Below are 17,681 nucleotides of genomic sequence, written 5' to 3'. Positions count from 1 at the left end.
TAACATATGGTTTGTCATTACTTCTGCAAAGGCCCAAAAAGTATATATCGCTCATTTGCTGCATGGCATATCTCAAAAAATGTGACTTTCGAGTTACCGATGTACGATTGTTCGCTATAATAGACCTCAGTTTGCTTAAAAGAAATCATATGAATATCTCTAACATACTCTGATTGAGACTCTATAGAATTTCCTCTGTTCTATGTAATGTCTATGTAAATTGAAAACTTAAAAAGCATTCTCTGCAAATTTTTTTTTTTTTTTTTTTTTTTTTTTTTGAGTTATGCCTTTCTTGCAGCAAATGTGCGATATGTATATGTTAATAATGCGCAATTTTTTTAACATCCACCTTAAGATGGAATATATATTAAATTTGTCATTCCGTTTGAAAACACACACCGATATATATCGGATATTTTTAATGATTATATATTACCAACTTTTTTATTTTAATTTGTACACCTCATGGTAGAACTCGCCTATGGCCTATGTCATGGGATTTAATTTAAACTGCCAAACTACTGATACACCACAATATGGAAAGTTGTGCTAGAATCTTGAACATACTGAAAACATGGACTCAAATTCAAAATGTTCTGTGAACTAGTTTTCATCCACCGACGTTTCGGAACGTCAAATTCAAGGAAAAATATAATAACTTCAATTTGGAAAATGTGCCTATGACCATCAAAATATCTATAACGGAGCATTGAGAAATCAACTCATTTCAAAAACATGTCTGAAATCATCAACATATTCATAATTAGTAGTACCATTAATTGCCTAATCATGGCAATTTTGTATACCCTTCACCATAAGGTGGAGTGTATATTAAATTTGTCATTCCGTTTGCAACACCTAAAAATATTCACAAAGTATATTCCTGATCAAAATAAAATTCTACTTCGATTTCCGATCGATCTGTTGAATTCACGATAGAGATCGAAATATTTAAGATACAGCTCTAAAATTTCACAGACATTGCTAGTACTCATAGGCTAGTACTCATTGGAATTTTGGGTTCTCATTGAATAATACATAACCGTACCAAAAACTATTCATATTGACACAATTTTCAGGTAAGGTAACTCCCCAATACTAAGTATTTTGGGGATTTTAGATACGCATTTTGGTTTCTCATTTAATAACACACACCCGTACTTAATTTTTTTTTAATATTGACCCACGTTAAAATGTAGCCCCCAATAAGGGGATTTTTGAAACGTCAAAACGCAATAAAAATTATTAACCCTACGGTCAATAACCAAAAAAGTATACGTAGATCAATAACCGTGGTACATTTGTACCCATCCAAAGATAGCTCTGTAACTCATTAAAAAATTGGACAATCATGAGTTTTTTTGTTTTATATTAGTCTATGCGGATCTGGTGTAGATGTAGGAACTCGACATTGTATATACATTAAAATAAAATATATTTAAATCCATGCTTAAATGATAATCTATCTAAAACAATCATAGTAAATTCATTATAGCTTTCGAATGGGTTTAGCTTTTTTAGTTACTTTATTGGGATCTTATTTAGGTGTTCCTCAACCCCTCTGCAAATTTTTGTGGCCCTAGACAACATGGGGCCATCAGGGCGACTCGTGGAAGTCAGAAACTCCCTGTTTTTCCTTTGGTATAGAGGGACTAAAACAATTATTAATGTCAATTATTCAGATTTTATGAGTTTAGAGATTGTGATTGGCGTATTTTTAACATTATTTAATACTTTAAAACGTTATTTAATGATAGTTTATATATTTACACCAATTTAGGATTGTAATAAATCAGACTAATTCGATTATAGAAAAAGTTTCAGGCCCAATATGAAGAATAATTGGATAATTACAGACAATAATCATTGTTTTTGTCCCTGTATACCAAGGGAAAACCAGGGTAGTTTCTGACTTCCACGAGTCGCTCTGATGGGCCCATGTTGTCTAGGGCCACAAAAATTTGCAGAGGGTTTGAGGAACACCTAAATAAGGTCCCAATAAAGAAATAACTAAAAAAACTTAACCCAATCGAAAGCTATAACGGATTTACTATGATTGTTTTAGATAGATTATCATTTAAGCATGGATTTAAATATATATTATTTTAATGTATACATAATTTTGAGTTCCTACATCTAGATCAGATCCGTATAGACTAATTTAAAACAAAAAACCTAACGATAGTCCATTTTTTTAATGAGTTACAGAGCTGCCTTTGGATGGGTTCAAATGTACCACGGTTATTGATCTACGTAGGTAATAACTTTAAAAAATTGTAAAAATTATATATATGGAAAATATTTATAATTTTTTTCTTCGATTATGTGTGAAAATATCTCAAGAATGATTCCTCGAAATTTGATCCAAATATCTCCATTATTAAAAATTTTACAGCATTTTTATTCAAAAAAAGGTGCAAATGTACCCGGTTATTGACCGTAGAGTTAATATTGATTCGAATTGGTATTTATACCCTACACAACTATGTTGTCAGGGTATTATAGCTTTGTGCAGCCCCAATAGTTAGTAACGCCGCGAAATATTGGTCCTAGACATGTGTGTCCGTCCGTCCGTCTGTCCATTATAATTTGTAAACACGATACAGGCCACAGTTATGCACCAATCTTCACGAAATTTTGCATGTAGGATGGGTTTTGGTCAATGAAGACCTCTATTGTTTTTGGTAAAGATCGTTTAATATTTAGAGGATAAAATGAACCAAATACTTAATTTTTGTCGGTTTTTATGGGCGCTGCAGAGGCCGCAGTTATCGTGAAATTTTACATGGAGAAGGGGATCGGGCCAAAGAATAAGCATGCATGATAAAGATCGGTCAATATTTAGCAGATCAAATGGATCCTGACTTTTGTGTTAAAAATTACAAAATTTTTATTCTGGGGCGTATATACTTGCTCCTGAAGGACATATGACCGAGTGGTTGATAGTATATCCAAGAGGATTTGTTGACCTTCAAATTGACCTTCAATTATATGGCTGTATGTACTCTAATGTGGGAGTTATACGTAATTAGGTAAAGGTGACTATGTGCATAGTATTACTATTACTCCATTAGAGGACGGAAATGTCGCGCTGATCGCTTTGAAATTGTACATGAAGTTCCGATTATGGTCAAAGACTACGTCTATAGTTTTCGATGAAGTTGAGATTTCATTCAGGTTTTCTACTCGCTCTAGAGGCAATTATTATATGCAGAACATCACATATTTTACAAGGTGAAGGGGATCTGACCAAATACTTAGAGCGGCTGTATAGATGATGATCGGTCAATATTGCGAGTGTCAAATCAACCAAAACCAGGGACCGAAAATAACAGTTATTTTTTAAAATGCGAACAAAAAAATCTTCATGTTAGAGACATGGGACACCAATAGTGTCATATACCAATAGATTCGTGTTGAGGAGCCCATTAAGGATATTGAGTGATCTTGAGAAAACACTCTCAGTTCCCATGTTAAGGATTATTTTTTAACGGAAAAAATAAACGTTGATTTTTAACTGTTAAAAATGATTTTTATTTTTTCCGTCAAAAATAAAAGTCTTTTTGGGATTTTTATTTTTTCCGTCAAAAATAAAAGTCTTTTTTGAACTTTTATTTTTTCCGTCAAAAATAACAGTTTTTTTGGGACTTTTATTTTTTCCGTCAGAAAATAAAAGTCTTTTTGGGATTTTTATTTTTTCCGTCAGGAAATAAAACTCTTTTTATGTAAAGAAGTTTATACAACTTGTAATCAGTTATAAAATTACAATTTTTAAATCTCTGTCCTTATTACAATAAGTGTACACATAAGTAATCAAGATCAAAGGTAAAAAATATTTGTTATAAATTTTTAAAAACTAGTCTAGTGTACCAAATCATGCATATAAATTAAAGAATCATTACCCTGACTATTAGGTCAAAGGTTATATAACTGGTACCAAACTCTATATGTTTATTTACGTAAAAAGACTTTTATTTCCTGACGGAAAAAATAAAAATCACAAAAAGACTTTTATTATTTTTTTCCGTTAAAAAATAAATAATTAAAGTGGATTTTTTTATTTTATTTTTTACCTGATTTGATATAAGTTATAACCGTTACGGTCCCTGACCAAAACCTAAAGTGACCAATTTTTGTATTTTATGGCGTAAAAATTCACTTCAATAAAAAAAATGGAAAATATGCCAGGGTTGGAAAGTGGAGTTGTTAATCTATAATCGGTAAAAAGAGTGCAAATATCACGAAATGTTGCCCAGGCTCAAAATATAGAATCGCAGAAAGTTTGATTTTCGTGGTAGTTGTGTAGGGTATCATATGGTCGGATCCGTCCGACTATACTGCTCCGCTCACTGGTTTTAGAATTGTGGACACGATTTGCAATTTGTTATTTTGTATTCTCATTGGCTCCCAAATCTCACTACCAAAAATATCAATATTAATCTCTGTTTTATTATATCCCATATAACGAAAGCCCACTTTTTTAAGTATAAATATTTTGATTGCTATCCTCATTGTGGAGAGTATAAAAGTTCGACCGCCCCGAACATCGTATTTACTTGTTAGTAAGAAAAATAAAATGAGAAAATAAAAATATGTCATATTAGAACCTATTCATTTAAAAAACATGAACATAATATGAGTGCTAACCCAAAATATGAGTGCTAACCCAAAATTTGGGATATTATTGATCATTTTTTGTAGAGAAATTTTGTACAAAATATATAATTACAGCGATATTTTTAAAGTGTCCAAACACTTCAAAAGTTTGATTTAAGAGGTGATTTCCACATACGGGCGGACGAACTCAATTCGAAAATGTATTTCGTGTCAATTGCACAGACGCGCTTGTGCTTGGAACATAATTTATATGAAACTTGATAATATATATATATATATATATATATATATATATATCCAAATTTATATACTATGCAAAATGGTGAATCGACCGAACAGACTTAGTGCCTTTGGTGCACCATTTAAATGAAATCTGACGAAACTATATATAGCACCTAACCCTGAAACCTCATTCTAGACTCTATGTAGTGGGCTATGCCAAATTTCGTGTCAATAGTTTGGAGCTCATTTTCATTAAAATCGGACGATTTTAATATGATTCGTATTAAATCAAATATAATAACTATGGATCTATATTGTTTTCTTCTGCATCTTATAAACATATATGTGTAGAGTATAAACATATGATAGATGATGGTTTAGATTCAACTGACAATAATTTTCAAATATTATTTATATCATCTGACAAAAGACAAAATCCCAAAGATTATAATATATATATATATATATATTTTAAATTCACCGAATCGGAATGTCTTTTGGATTCTTGTGAAAATTAATAAAAAAATCTTTCTTTACATTTAAGTCAACAATCTAGTATTAAATAAACTATTTGTTTAGCAATAAATATAAATTCTTTTGAAATGTTGTGTAATAAAATCTTCAGTTTCATGAACTAGCCCTCCAACTTAATATCTGGATCTACGTTCTTGATTACGGAATGTAATAGCCAAGATACAAGCCGATACAAAAGCAACAGCCTAAAAAGATACAAATTTCAAAAAAAAAAATTATAATACTTTCAATTTTATTCCATGCCAAGAAATAACTTACCTCTACACTGAGTGTAGACCAACTGAAAATGGTTATCCAGTGTTCGGCAGCTTCATAGACAGCAATTAATTTGTACAAACAGCCATCGGGATAAATAGCTGTGGCATTTCCAACATTTCCATTCGAGTAACAACTATCGGGTATCGATACATTGGCAGTTGTGTAATCAGTCGAGTTCATTTTACCACAACAGGCCAACTGGAAGAAAATAAGAAAGCAGAGATACGATTAATAAGATAATTCGAAAGTCTTTTTCAATTTTCTATTTACAGTATTTTGAATATGAGACATGGCATCGGTGCCATTCATCTGCAATTGCCAGGCCATATCAATATCCTTGCGAGCTTTCGTCTCACCATCGATGAGAGAAATGTAACCGAAATGTAGAATGGCATTACCGGTTATCAACAAAATCAAGAAGAAGGCATACTAGGGAAGAAATACCAATTTACACGATTAAATAAAGTTCAAGTGTATATGCGAGAAAGTTAATACTCACCGACCATGTCAAACAGATATTTTCACGAATTGCACCACAGCAACCAAAGAAGGAAACCAGGAATACGATAGCACCTAATACAATCCAAAAGATGCATAGCATGCGACCTTCATCGGTATAATTGTTTAAAGCCAAACAATTTACAACAATTGTACCAATGCCCAAAAGCTGCAATAGAAAATAATAATACGTTAAATACACTGTGCAACAAATTTAAAATTTTTTGATAATTATCGGGAAATTCTAAAAAAAATATTTTAGAGGGTCTAAAAATAGAAGACATGTGTATGACATATGGAAAATGTACGTCGGGAGGTAACCTAAAAAGGCGTGGCAATATTTCCCATTTCCAAGACATTTGAAAATATTCGGATTAAGATTTCTCGAAATTCTTGCATTTTAGGTGTATGGTACTGATATAAAATTATTGAAAACTAATTTTAAAGGCGTTATAGCAGGTCAAAATATTCTATAAAAATGTTTGCCATAATGTTTTACTATATGTCTCAGAATAGACCAAAACCGATTTTTGAGTAAAAGCGATCATATTCCGAGTTTGTAGTAATTTTTTCCACAAGATTTCGTTATAGAAGGATGCTATGAAGGACAAAAATATACCCCATCATATAATATGTATATCGAATATATAGACATCAATTTAGGATAACAAATACAACAAATATTAGCAATTTTTCCATAGACATTTGCCTACTTTTTTAACTAATTGTATGAAAGTAACATGAAACTTCATTTTGTGCAAAGTTTCAAAGAATAAAATATTCTACGTCAAATTTCACTATGAGACCCAAAACAAACTATATATTTAAATTCAATGTTTTTTTTTATAAGTTTACAGTATAAAATTAACAATATTGGCAACAAATCCTTTGTTCACTTCAGTAATTGTTAATAAAACACCTTGAAGAAATGGGTCAAAATCTTCAATCAGACTGCATCTTAGGAGTATTTCATCAAAGACAAAATTATTCTGCATCGAATTTCACTATTAGTTACAACACAAAAAAAATTGTGTGAACTCGATATATATATATATATATATATATATAAACCACTCAAATTAAACGACTCATATTATTGTATTGTACTGTACAAGTAAGGTTGCCGCTATTGGCAATTATTTTCCAGATGGCATGCCAAGGACTTTAATTCCAATAAGGACATTTTCACGTGCAGACATAAGCGTAATTAGAGATAATTTGTAAACAAATGCCATATTATCCGACTGCTATATCACTTATAATTATAACAAACTCGGATTCAAATTGCATGGACTATTACAACACGTACGGAACTATGAAAGGATATTGATTACCAAAATACTCTATTTATTTTTAATGTCCATGTTATAAATGTATTTTCAGTCACTAATAAACGCGGTCAGTTATTTATTTAAATCACTATTTACCGAAGAATTGTGGTATCGCATATGAGGCTGTGGAACAATTTTCCGTTTGGGTGCAACATAAATTTCTCCGTAACTCCATAACTCCATATATTTGTATTAATTGTATTATATAAAAATCAAATCAGTTTTAAACAATTAACAACAATTAATTAAAATAAATCTTCACTTCCCAACAACAAGTTTCTTCTTTAGAGGCGAATTGTTGCCTTGAATTGTCAGATGAATATTAAATTCATATTTATAATTGCAACGAACTAAATTCCCTGAGATATCAAACAATTCTGATTCGAAATTTATCCATTGAATGGATAAGTTTACATTATCTCTCTAATTGGATAAACATTATAGATACAAAAGTGAACTTTGATCCAACACGAAACTTCTTTCATTTTCACCGACCTCATATTTCACTACAGAACTGCAAAACTTTTTTTTTTTAATTTTTTGTTTGAAAACAAACAAAAATATTTGACCAAGATTTCACCATTTATGACGTAAGTACAAAGTTCTTGAGGATGGTAGCGTTATCGTGGCAAATACAGAATACTGCTGGCCTTATCATTCAACTATTTATGTTTTCGTTTTTGGTCAGATATAAAAATATATAATTTGTATTAAGGTATTTTCGTTCAGACAATGTGAATTTCCAATCAATCAATTTGCTGCTGCTGTATTGGGCAATTGTATATAAAAATAGTTTTATCTTTATTCATTCAATTTAATTAAAATGACACAATTTATGATAAAATATCCAAACTATGTACAATGGCTATGTGCAGTTTATATGGGCTACGTCGACAAATTAAATAAAAATTTAATCAATGTACATTCTACAAAAATATAGTATGTGATAATATGCAAATGCAAGTATACTTCATATGTTTACAGAATCGAATATTCAAGGGTTTAAAACCTGCTCTAAATATTCTCGAATCTGTAGTCAAAATTCTGTAACTGAATTATTGATAATTAACGATAACTGTATTGTTCATTTGCTGATAATTTCGTTAATTTTCTGTCCGACTTTCTGAATCTCCGTCTGTGTCTGTCTGATTGCATCAAACTATCCGCAACTCGTTCTATTGACCCAAGGAATTCTTTAATAATGTATGGTAATCGATTCAGATTTATATATTTAGAGCAAATATGGCAACAAATACACAGCGTTTGCTCAATAGACACAACATTTTACATGGACTATCGATCTGGGACTAGAACAATATGTGAGACACATTACTCTAAATGAGGTAGGTCTGAGCACGACTTGATTGACTCAAAAGTTGCACAAAATCTTACACGAATATTTACAATGCGATATTACTATTAGACGATCTTGCGGATCCGAAATAAATGCAGGTATCCCCAAGGCAGTGTACTTGATCCTATTTTATACGTCTACTATTTACACAGCAGATATGCCAACTTCTACAAATGTAACAATATCGACATACTTGGATGATACAGCACTAGTTGCAACGAATAGTTGTCCACATGCTTGGAAATTGGTTCATGAGATGGACCATTAAACTAAAATCTGAGAAATTCTTTCATATAACTTTTTCCCCGCGAAGAGGAGATTATTCATCTGTCTACATAAACAATGAAATAATTCCTCTGCAAAACACTTTAAAGTACCGGGGAATGATATTTGATCGGCATTAAAAATCAAAACTTGTCCTGAAAATCAAATGTTAATATCATCCAAAGATTCTGATCGAACATGTTGAGACTTATAACAAAGGCATTGTGGTTTGTTAGGACCAGTACAATTTCTAGTGATTTGTAGAAAAAGAAATAAGAAGACTAAGCGGTAGTAAAGAAATTCGACTCTTTATTCATCCAAACCACTTGGCAATTTTTTTAGTAAACAATGTAGATAGCTCTAGAAGATTTAACTATTAATAATATAAAATGCTGTAAACTTAATGTTAAATCAAATTATATACCTTTATTGAGATTACGTAGGTATTAAATCTACATAACTTCTGTCATGAAATATACACATTTTTTATTGAAATCATTTACATACATATATTTTATATGTTATATTTGCTGACGAATATATGTTTTTGTAAGTCTGCCCGATTGATTCATTTCTTAAATTTGATAATGGTATGACTCAATCTCGATTTGTATCACTCCTTAAAATTATTAGTATTTCATGTGATAAGAAAATATGTTGATTGATAGTATTTTGATTACCACCGACAAGTGTAAACATTTTTGATTCCTTTTGACGTCATTAACTACAAACTATTATCTTTTTTCGATCACAATTTTACAGAACAAACTCAGCCTCTCTTGTGAACAAGGTGGTCAGCGTAGTCGTGCTGTTAAATATAAATTGAATCATTACACAAACAAACATATCATATCAATCAACATAGTAGCTTATCAATATTCGGCGTTGCAATATGATAAGTAAATATTGATACAAATGTGCATTAGAATTTTTTTTAATTTGATTTCAGTAATGACTCAACGAATTGTTGATTTAAATTATTGTATTGAAATTACTTGGAGGGATTGGTATTTTCTAAAATACTTATGAAACTTCCAGAGTGTAATTCACAAATGCTTGGAAATTGGCATTGTAGACCTAGCATATCATACACATAAGATATGTAGATCTACAACTTTTTACAATACCACGACTCCAAAATACATGGATGTTTAGTTTATCAGAAGGTTAAAAAAATGACTCCACAAAAGAGTATTGTAATTTGAAATTGATTGGACAAAGGTAATTTATTTTCCTCGAATTAAAATTCGTAATGAGTCAAAAAACAAAAGAAAATTGGTGAACGTGGAATTATCCTAAAATTACGCAATGTACGAAAATCTTTGCTTAACATTGCTAAGACTATTGGTAGAAGTCATTCTTCTATACAATAAGTCATTAAAAACATCCAATCCATTGATTCTATTGTTCTTCTCCTGTTCAGTTTACATAGATGGACTATCAGATCTATGTTAACTGAGCGGGAGAAACGAACTATTTTAGCTTCTGTAGAAGATTTGGTTTAGTCCGCATATAACGGTACGCCTCAAATATTCGGTATTTTCGGAATTGCCTATAATTTGATACTGTTAGTTTTCATTGGGTAGCAAAACCCCCTAAAAAATGGTCCTCATCATTCAATATTATGTAGAGTTAGGACACGTTTTCAATCAAATTGACTATTATTTGGTATGTTAAATTTTCATTAGGTGACACATCTTCATACCAATACTTATCGATATTGGTCAAATATTCGGTGTTTGAGGATTTTTGGAACGTGTTTAGACCGAATTGGCTGTGATTTGGTACGTTGACTTTTTATTGAGGGACACATCTTCTTACCAAAAACTGTCAATATATTTTGGTTCTTATTGGGTGCCAAATCTTCCTTATATGTATTTTAAATGTGCACATCATGGTGGAGGGTATAAGGAGTTTTAATTACACTGTGCGACAAATTTTATTTTATTTATTTATTTATTTTTTTTTTTTTTTTTGATAATTACCGGGAAATTTCAACAGATTATGAAAGAGGGGCTAAACAAAGAAGACACGTGTATCGGCGTTTTGAAAGTTTACGTCGGGAGGTAACCTAAAAAGGCCGGGCAATATTCCCCCTTTTCAAGAATTTTGATAATTATCGAATTATGATTTCTTGAAATCCTTGCATTTTAGGTATATAGTGTCTTCGGCAATATTACTGACAAAATAGCGAGGAATATTTTGGTATGCAACTTTAACCCCCAACCGAGTCATTAAAGGGGTCTTTTCGGTCTCCTTTTCCAGGAGTGATTGAAAACTCGTTCAAAACGGGGTTAAAGCTGCTCAGAATACTCTACAGAAATGTCCGCCATAATGTTTTACTATAAGTCTCAGAATAGACTAAAACTCAAAAATCAGTCTAAACGTCAACAATCTTAAAAAAACAAAAACTCATTTTAGGTTTTATATCGTACTTATTACTAGTTTTTACCCATTTTCCTTACAAGATGTCGAAGGATAGTATAAGGGACAAAAATATTCTCCATCAATTTTTAGCAAAGGTCACTGAACAAGAGAAATCTGTATATATAATGTATATACCGAATATATATTCATACATTTTGAACCAAAAATTCAAAATGTTCTTCTATTTTTTTCCAGTATTTTTTTCGAATAAGTGCATTAAAGTAACATGAAACTTAATTTTAGGTATATAATGTCAATGAATAAAATATTCTACGTCAAAATCCACTTCAAGCCTCAGAACAAACCATATATTTATATTCAATAGTTTCTAAGAAATCTTTTCATCAAAATACAAATTGAACCAGATTTGGTATCATTCTGTACTTTTCGTACGTAAATTCCATGCTATCGCAATCCTACACTGCGACAGTAATCGTAGTTGCAATTTTCAGTATTCCAGTTCTAACCATACCCACATTTAGTACTCTTCGTACCCATAAGTACGAATTTCTAAAACTATCTCAGTCATGCACTCCAATAAAAATCGTATAGTACGTTTAAATTGTACCGGATTTATTAAATCTAGTAGATTTTAAATGTCAATTCCATTACACATATTTCAAATAAATCCTAATAGAGGAGGTGAAGCCGGCAAAAAGTTCAAGGATTCCTGTTCTATCCATTCGCCAACATCCAAATTTAGTACCATTTTTAATTTTTTGTAGACGGAAGTACGATTTCCCAAAACGCCTTCAAATCTAAATTGTACCACATTTAGTACCATTTAGTACACACAATTACCAAATATAGCACCATTTAGTATACATAAGTAGGGGATACTGGGGCACTTCGATACATAGGTTTCGAATATCAAAAGAAATAACTGTTAAAATCTCTACCTAATAAACTTATTTATTTTTTCAGATGTTTTAAGGCACATACTCCACTTCGCGTAGTGTGGACCACCATTTTCGTTTTTTTATATTGTGGGCATAACAGCGGAAAAAAAAATAAAAACTAATTGTTTTCATAATATAGTAGATTTGTTGACTAAATATATTCCAGGTCAAAAATTATATTTATTTGTCAATAAAAATGTTATTGCATTATATTTCAAAAAACTCAAAACTGCGGGTAATGTGGATCAATAAGTTTAAGGTAGGTTGTGGATTGGTTGTGATAAATTTCAATTTATTGAACTCTAGGGTAACAATGAATGCAAAAATATATCGCCCATTTGCGGTATTTTGAAGGTATTTGCTTCATTATCCAACCAAAGCAGCTGTATTTTCGCATATCGAGTTTTCAGATCATCCTCATGAAAATGTCCCACTTTTTTAAAAGTGGTCCTCATTATCCGACATTGAATATTTTTATAAAAATTTTATAAAAATTAAAAAATCACCGAATGTAATTACAGCTAAACGTATTTTTTGTTAAAGAGAACAAGAAAAGCAAATAATTTCTTTATATTCGAGAAAAACAAAGTGTTCGACTTGTTTGCAAAAACGTTCGACTATTGTCCAAAAAAATGTTCAAATCACATCAGAGCTTAAATACATTTTCAACATTGCAATACTTTATTCAAAACCAAGTTTGATGTTTGTTTTCACTAATTAGGAAATCATTTATCAGGGCGGCATTGACATATTTCAAGCATTTTCTTAGATATGGGGGTGGTCCACATTAGATGCATAGTCAACATTACCCGAAGTTACTCTATTATTAAAAAGTAGTTAATTACAATGTGTATTCTTACAAAAATATTTAAAAATTTAATGTTTTTAGAAGATTTATAGAAGAAAATTAAAAAAGCTATAAAATTTACATTCGGGGTAGATTCGGCGTTTTGAAATGGGCACATTCGGCCATATACAGATAGTGCTATATTATTTCTTTAAAATGAGTTTGTCTTTAAAAATAATCTTTTAATATGGTTCGAATTGGCATATATAAGACCAAACGTTCTTGTATTCACGAAAATGCGAAAAAGCTATATCTGATGTGTATGGTCTTGACGCGTTAACGTCCGCCGCTAAAAGTCAAAAATTGAGCCAAATATTCAAACAAAATAAAACCTTTAGAGGATCTGAATTTCAACCAGACTGATAGCGGTGACTATGGTGCCGAATGTGTCCCATGAAATGCCGAAGCTACCCCGAACTTTTTTTACAAAACTGTAAACATTTTTAACTAATACTTATTTATTATATCTTTTTGTTACAAGTTTTAATAATTTAGTTTTAGAGGACCAAAATCAGCCATAAAGTTTTTATATCTGTTGAAAAAGTACTGAAATATAGAGATCTAAAAAAGTGGCGAATGATCCCCTGTCTCCCCTACTATACTCCCATATCTCAATTCTACACTCCAAATGTAACCATTATCCCAAATTTTAAGTTTTCAGCTTTCTCCGTTCACCCAAATCCTTATTGAAACGGAGATTCACCCCTTTATAACTCGGGAACTACTTAAGTCTATGAAAAAAGTGAATAGTTTTGGGTTAATTGATCTGTCGTTGCAAACTGTTCATGATATTGACCTCCAAACTTTATTTTGGTGGAAGCTGTGTCTACTTTAACGTAAAAAATTTGTAAAAACAGGTTGAGGCGAACCAGTTTCTTTATGTTCTCTATCGATTTGTGACTAAGCCACTCATTGCACGGTCTTCGTGTCAAAATAAAACTAGAAGCCAACAAAATTTTAACTGCATCTACCTTTATATGATGCTGACATTTTGAAGCTCGATTTTAAGTGTTTTTTTTAATTGTACTTCTAGCTTTAATACGCAAACAGGAATTTATAAAAATTGATTATAAGATTATTGTAGTCGCGAATCTGCGTAATTTGTTATGTATTTCGTGTATGTAGTATGCACAGCTTCAGAGTAATACTCATCCGAAGGCGCAAATTTTGTGCGATCAAATTTCTAAAAAACCTATTTTTCGGGCCAAATTTTTAGATCTGTCAACTGAATGATATAGGTACCCGCGATCAATAAGGTTTTTTTACGTTTCGGATGATATAAAACCTTCTTCGTGAAAATCCATCTACCAGAACGGCGGGAACTGGCCTTCCAAAAACACGAAATTAGGCAAAAAATGTTTTTGAAAATATCGCGGATTTATTTGCGTTTTCTGTGTATCATTTCCGGTTCAATAAATGACCTCATACAGATTTTGATCTTTTTCGAAAAGAGAACTTTAAAAACGTCAGCCGAAAGAGATATGTACGCAATTTATCTCAAAAATAGATTTTGCTGGCACATCCATGGTTCTTAATGGACCACATTGAAACGGTATAGATCGATGTATTTTTTTAGGGTGCACACCGAAATCGGATGCGCGTTAATGGCATATGGAGTTTTCGAAAATTATTCGCGTTTTACGATTTTTTGGGTACTTCAATGTAACGTGCGGCACATCTTAGCCGTCAAATGAAATTTCGCAAAATATATATGGATTGGAAGATAAACGTCAGTACTTCCTGGAAACCGCATGCGCATCAAATGATTTTGAGAATTACGCGATTTAGACGCAATTTAAAATGTATATTTCATAATATTATTTTATTTTAAGATTTATTCCTATTTATAGAATTCTAAAATGTATCGGAAGAGTCTTGATATAATCCGCAAGGCGTATACTTATACACAAAAAGTGATTATTATATATGTAAAATTTTCGGCGAAATTCGGGTAAAATAGCAGAAAAACCCCAATATTTTTTTCTGAAATTTCTTGTATACAATTAAAAAAAATAAATATGATGACATTATTTTTTCGAACCAAAAACAAATATTTTTCCTCAATATCTTGTTTTGTTGTCGCTGTGATTTAGAAACCGCTTCACGGACTTGTGTGATTTTGATATCATTTGATTCATCATGGTGTTTAGATTATGTAGATATTTTTAAATTAATTTGTAGGTGTGTATGTCATTAATATAATTAAAATATTGATGTAATCTGCTATATTTTTTATTTTTCTCATATTTGGCGAATATGTGCAACTTTATCGTGATTATTATAATACATTCATATTCTTATTTTACGGAGGAAGATATATATCAACGTTTTTGGTCAATATAATAAACGGCGTAATTTTAAGATTTTTTTCTTATGCCCAAAATTAAAACCTCGATAACTTTTGCGCGCATCAACCAAAAATTTGATCGCGAACGGTTTCGGAGTCAGAACATTTTTCTCTATAAGTGTACCAAAAATCATTTATGTGCCACAAAAACAAAAAAGCTGATTTTTTGAAAATGGAATATTAAAAAATTGGCAATATTGCCCATATACAATTAGAACTAAATTTAAACTAAATCTCGAAAGAGAAATTAACACTAGATTGCCGAAGGCGGTCATTTTGACTGGTTTTTGTTAATAAAAAAATTAGTAATGTTTAGTACTTTTCGTACACTTATAGGACGAATTTTCAAAAACCCCTTTGAATATCATTCTCGTTTGCCTAATACCAAGATTAACATATTTATTACATTTTGAACCCTTTTAGTCCAAATTTACAAAAACACAGCCTTATCTCACGCCTACATATTCCATAACGGAATCTACGAAACCAAAATTGCTTGGCTTGCATTTTCACCATTGTCAAAAAAAAACTGTTAAATGTGTCGAATTTTCTCTTTGTTCACTTCAATTAACACCCTGTTACTCACAACTATCAGTACAGCCATCTGCCGAAAAAATAATTCATTTCTTTTTCCCAACCTAATATATATTGTTAGATATAAAAATATAATTCTTGAGTAAAATTCTTAATAATTTCACTTTCATTATTATCAGATCTGCAATATACTACGAACCCCAAAAAAATTATTTCCATTGATATATTAAATTAAATGCCATAAATAGCATTTATCGAAGCACTTTCATCTTAATACAAATAGCGACCTGATTCAAATTTAACTACACCATCATTTTGAAAGAGTCATAACCACTCATCAGTATTAAAATGTACACATATAACATACGGCATTGGCGTCAAATAAGGATGTTACCGCAACTTACCGCACATAGGGTATTGAATAAAAATACGGAATATTTTATTGTCACTGTAGCACAACCCATTTTCCTAAATTGCTGACCACTTCCACTCAATGTATCTTTATTAAACGCTTATAGTCGACTAATTGACAGCAACCTCTTTCGATAGCTTTAAACTGTTGATTTTCTCGCTTTTTTGTTTTGTTATTCCGTTTAGAATTATTCTATTAAACTGTTAAACTGTATTTATAACGTTATGTACCCTGCGATAACGTATCTTCGATAGGCAAAAACTAATCATATCTTCGGCATATTTAGATATTCACCACAACCCTAGCAGAAGGCTCCAACTTGTCCAGAATTGGGATGGATAATAATCAACTTACCGCGCCAACTATACTGGAGAGCGTAACCGCGTATTTGACTGTCGCCAACTCACAGCCCATATCGTTGGTAAATGCTTTCTCTTCTACTCTTTACGGTTATTGTCACCGACAAACTGATGTGGAAATTAGAATGGAGTTGCGGAATATTTGCTAGCGTTTTTATCAGCTTTATTTTGGCCATAGAATAGAAAACCCAATTGACTGATAACGAGCGGCGGTACCTCATTTTATTTGGCAATAATTTGGAATCGACAACTGGCGATGCATTTTTATGGGCAGTTCCTTTGTTTAAATCTCCACTTATGTTCCCCTCGCACAACAGAGGCGTAAAGAGTTCTGAAAATATATATGGTTGAATGTATGACATTCAAAATAAAATAGTCTATCTAATATTTGGTTCTAATAATGATTTTAAAAATAAAAACATATGATGTGATAAATACTAAATATGATGTGATAAATATAAATTAAGAATTTAAATGAAGGAAAAACCGAAAAAGAACTCGGTGGCGGGCGAGAAAAATCTGATGCCAAAAATTCCAACAGTATTAGGATTATCAACTTCGCATAAATCGCTTATTTTCGGCCAGAAACCAAATTAAAAACCAACAAAATGGTTAAAAAGTCGGTCCGGTCCGACTTCCCTTCACCCTTCACCACTTAGGGTATATACAATAGACATAACATCTTTGGAGGACATTCCATGTAGGACGAAATTAAATATGTAATCTATTGAAATCATTCTGAATTCCTAGCAAAATGTCATGCAAAATCTTGCAAACT

The 17,681-nt window shown here is 31.3% G+C and overlaps 1 protein-coding gene across 1 annotated transcript; it reads right to left on the bottom strand.

Moving 5' to 3' along the window:
- Window positions 1–5,478: 5,478 nt before the first annotated feature.
- LOC133331392 (protein late bloomer) lies at window positions 5,479–16,608 on the bottom strand. The gene is made up of 5 exons (XM_061539787.1): window positions 16,537–16,608; window positions 6,131–6,298; window positions 5,902–6,060; window positions 5,632–5,829; window positions 5,479–5,558 (listed from the first exon to the last, which is right to left on the bottom strand). Exons 1-5 carry the CDS (start codon window positions 16,594–16,596, stop codon window positions 5,487–5,489), a joined length of 657 nt encoding a protein of 218 aa, XP_061395771.1. The 5' UTR covers window positions 16,597–16,608; the 3' UTR covers window positions 5,479–5,486.
- Between the last annotated feature and the right edge of the window lie 1,073 nt (window positions 16,609–17,681).

Source organism: Musca vetustissima, unplaced genomic scaffold, assembly GCF_032173495.1.
Source record: "Musca vetustissima isolate MV318-11 ecotype Yass unplaced genomic scaffold, APGP_CSIRO_Mvet_v1 utg2694, whole genome shotgun sequence".
NCBI classification, from domain to species: domain Eukaryota; kingdom Metazoa; phylum Arthropoda; class Insecta; order Diptera; family Muscidae; genus Musca; species Musca vetustissima.
Note: the sequence above shows the minus strand (reverse complement) of the source record. Positions and strands in the feature narration are given on the sequence as shown.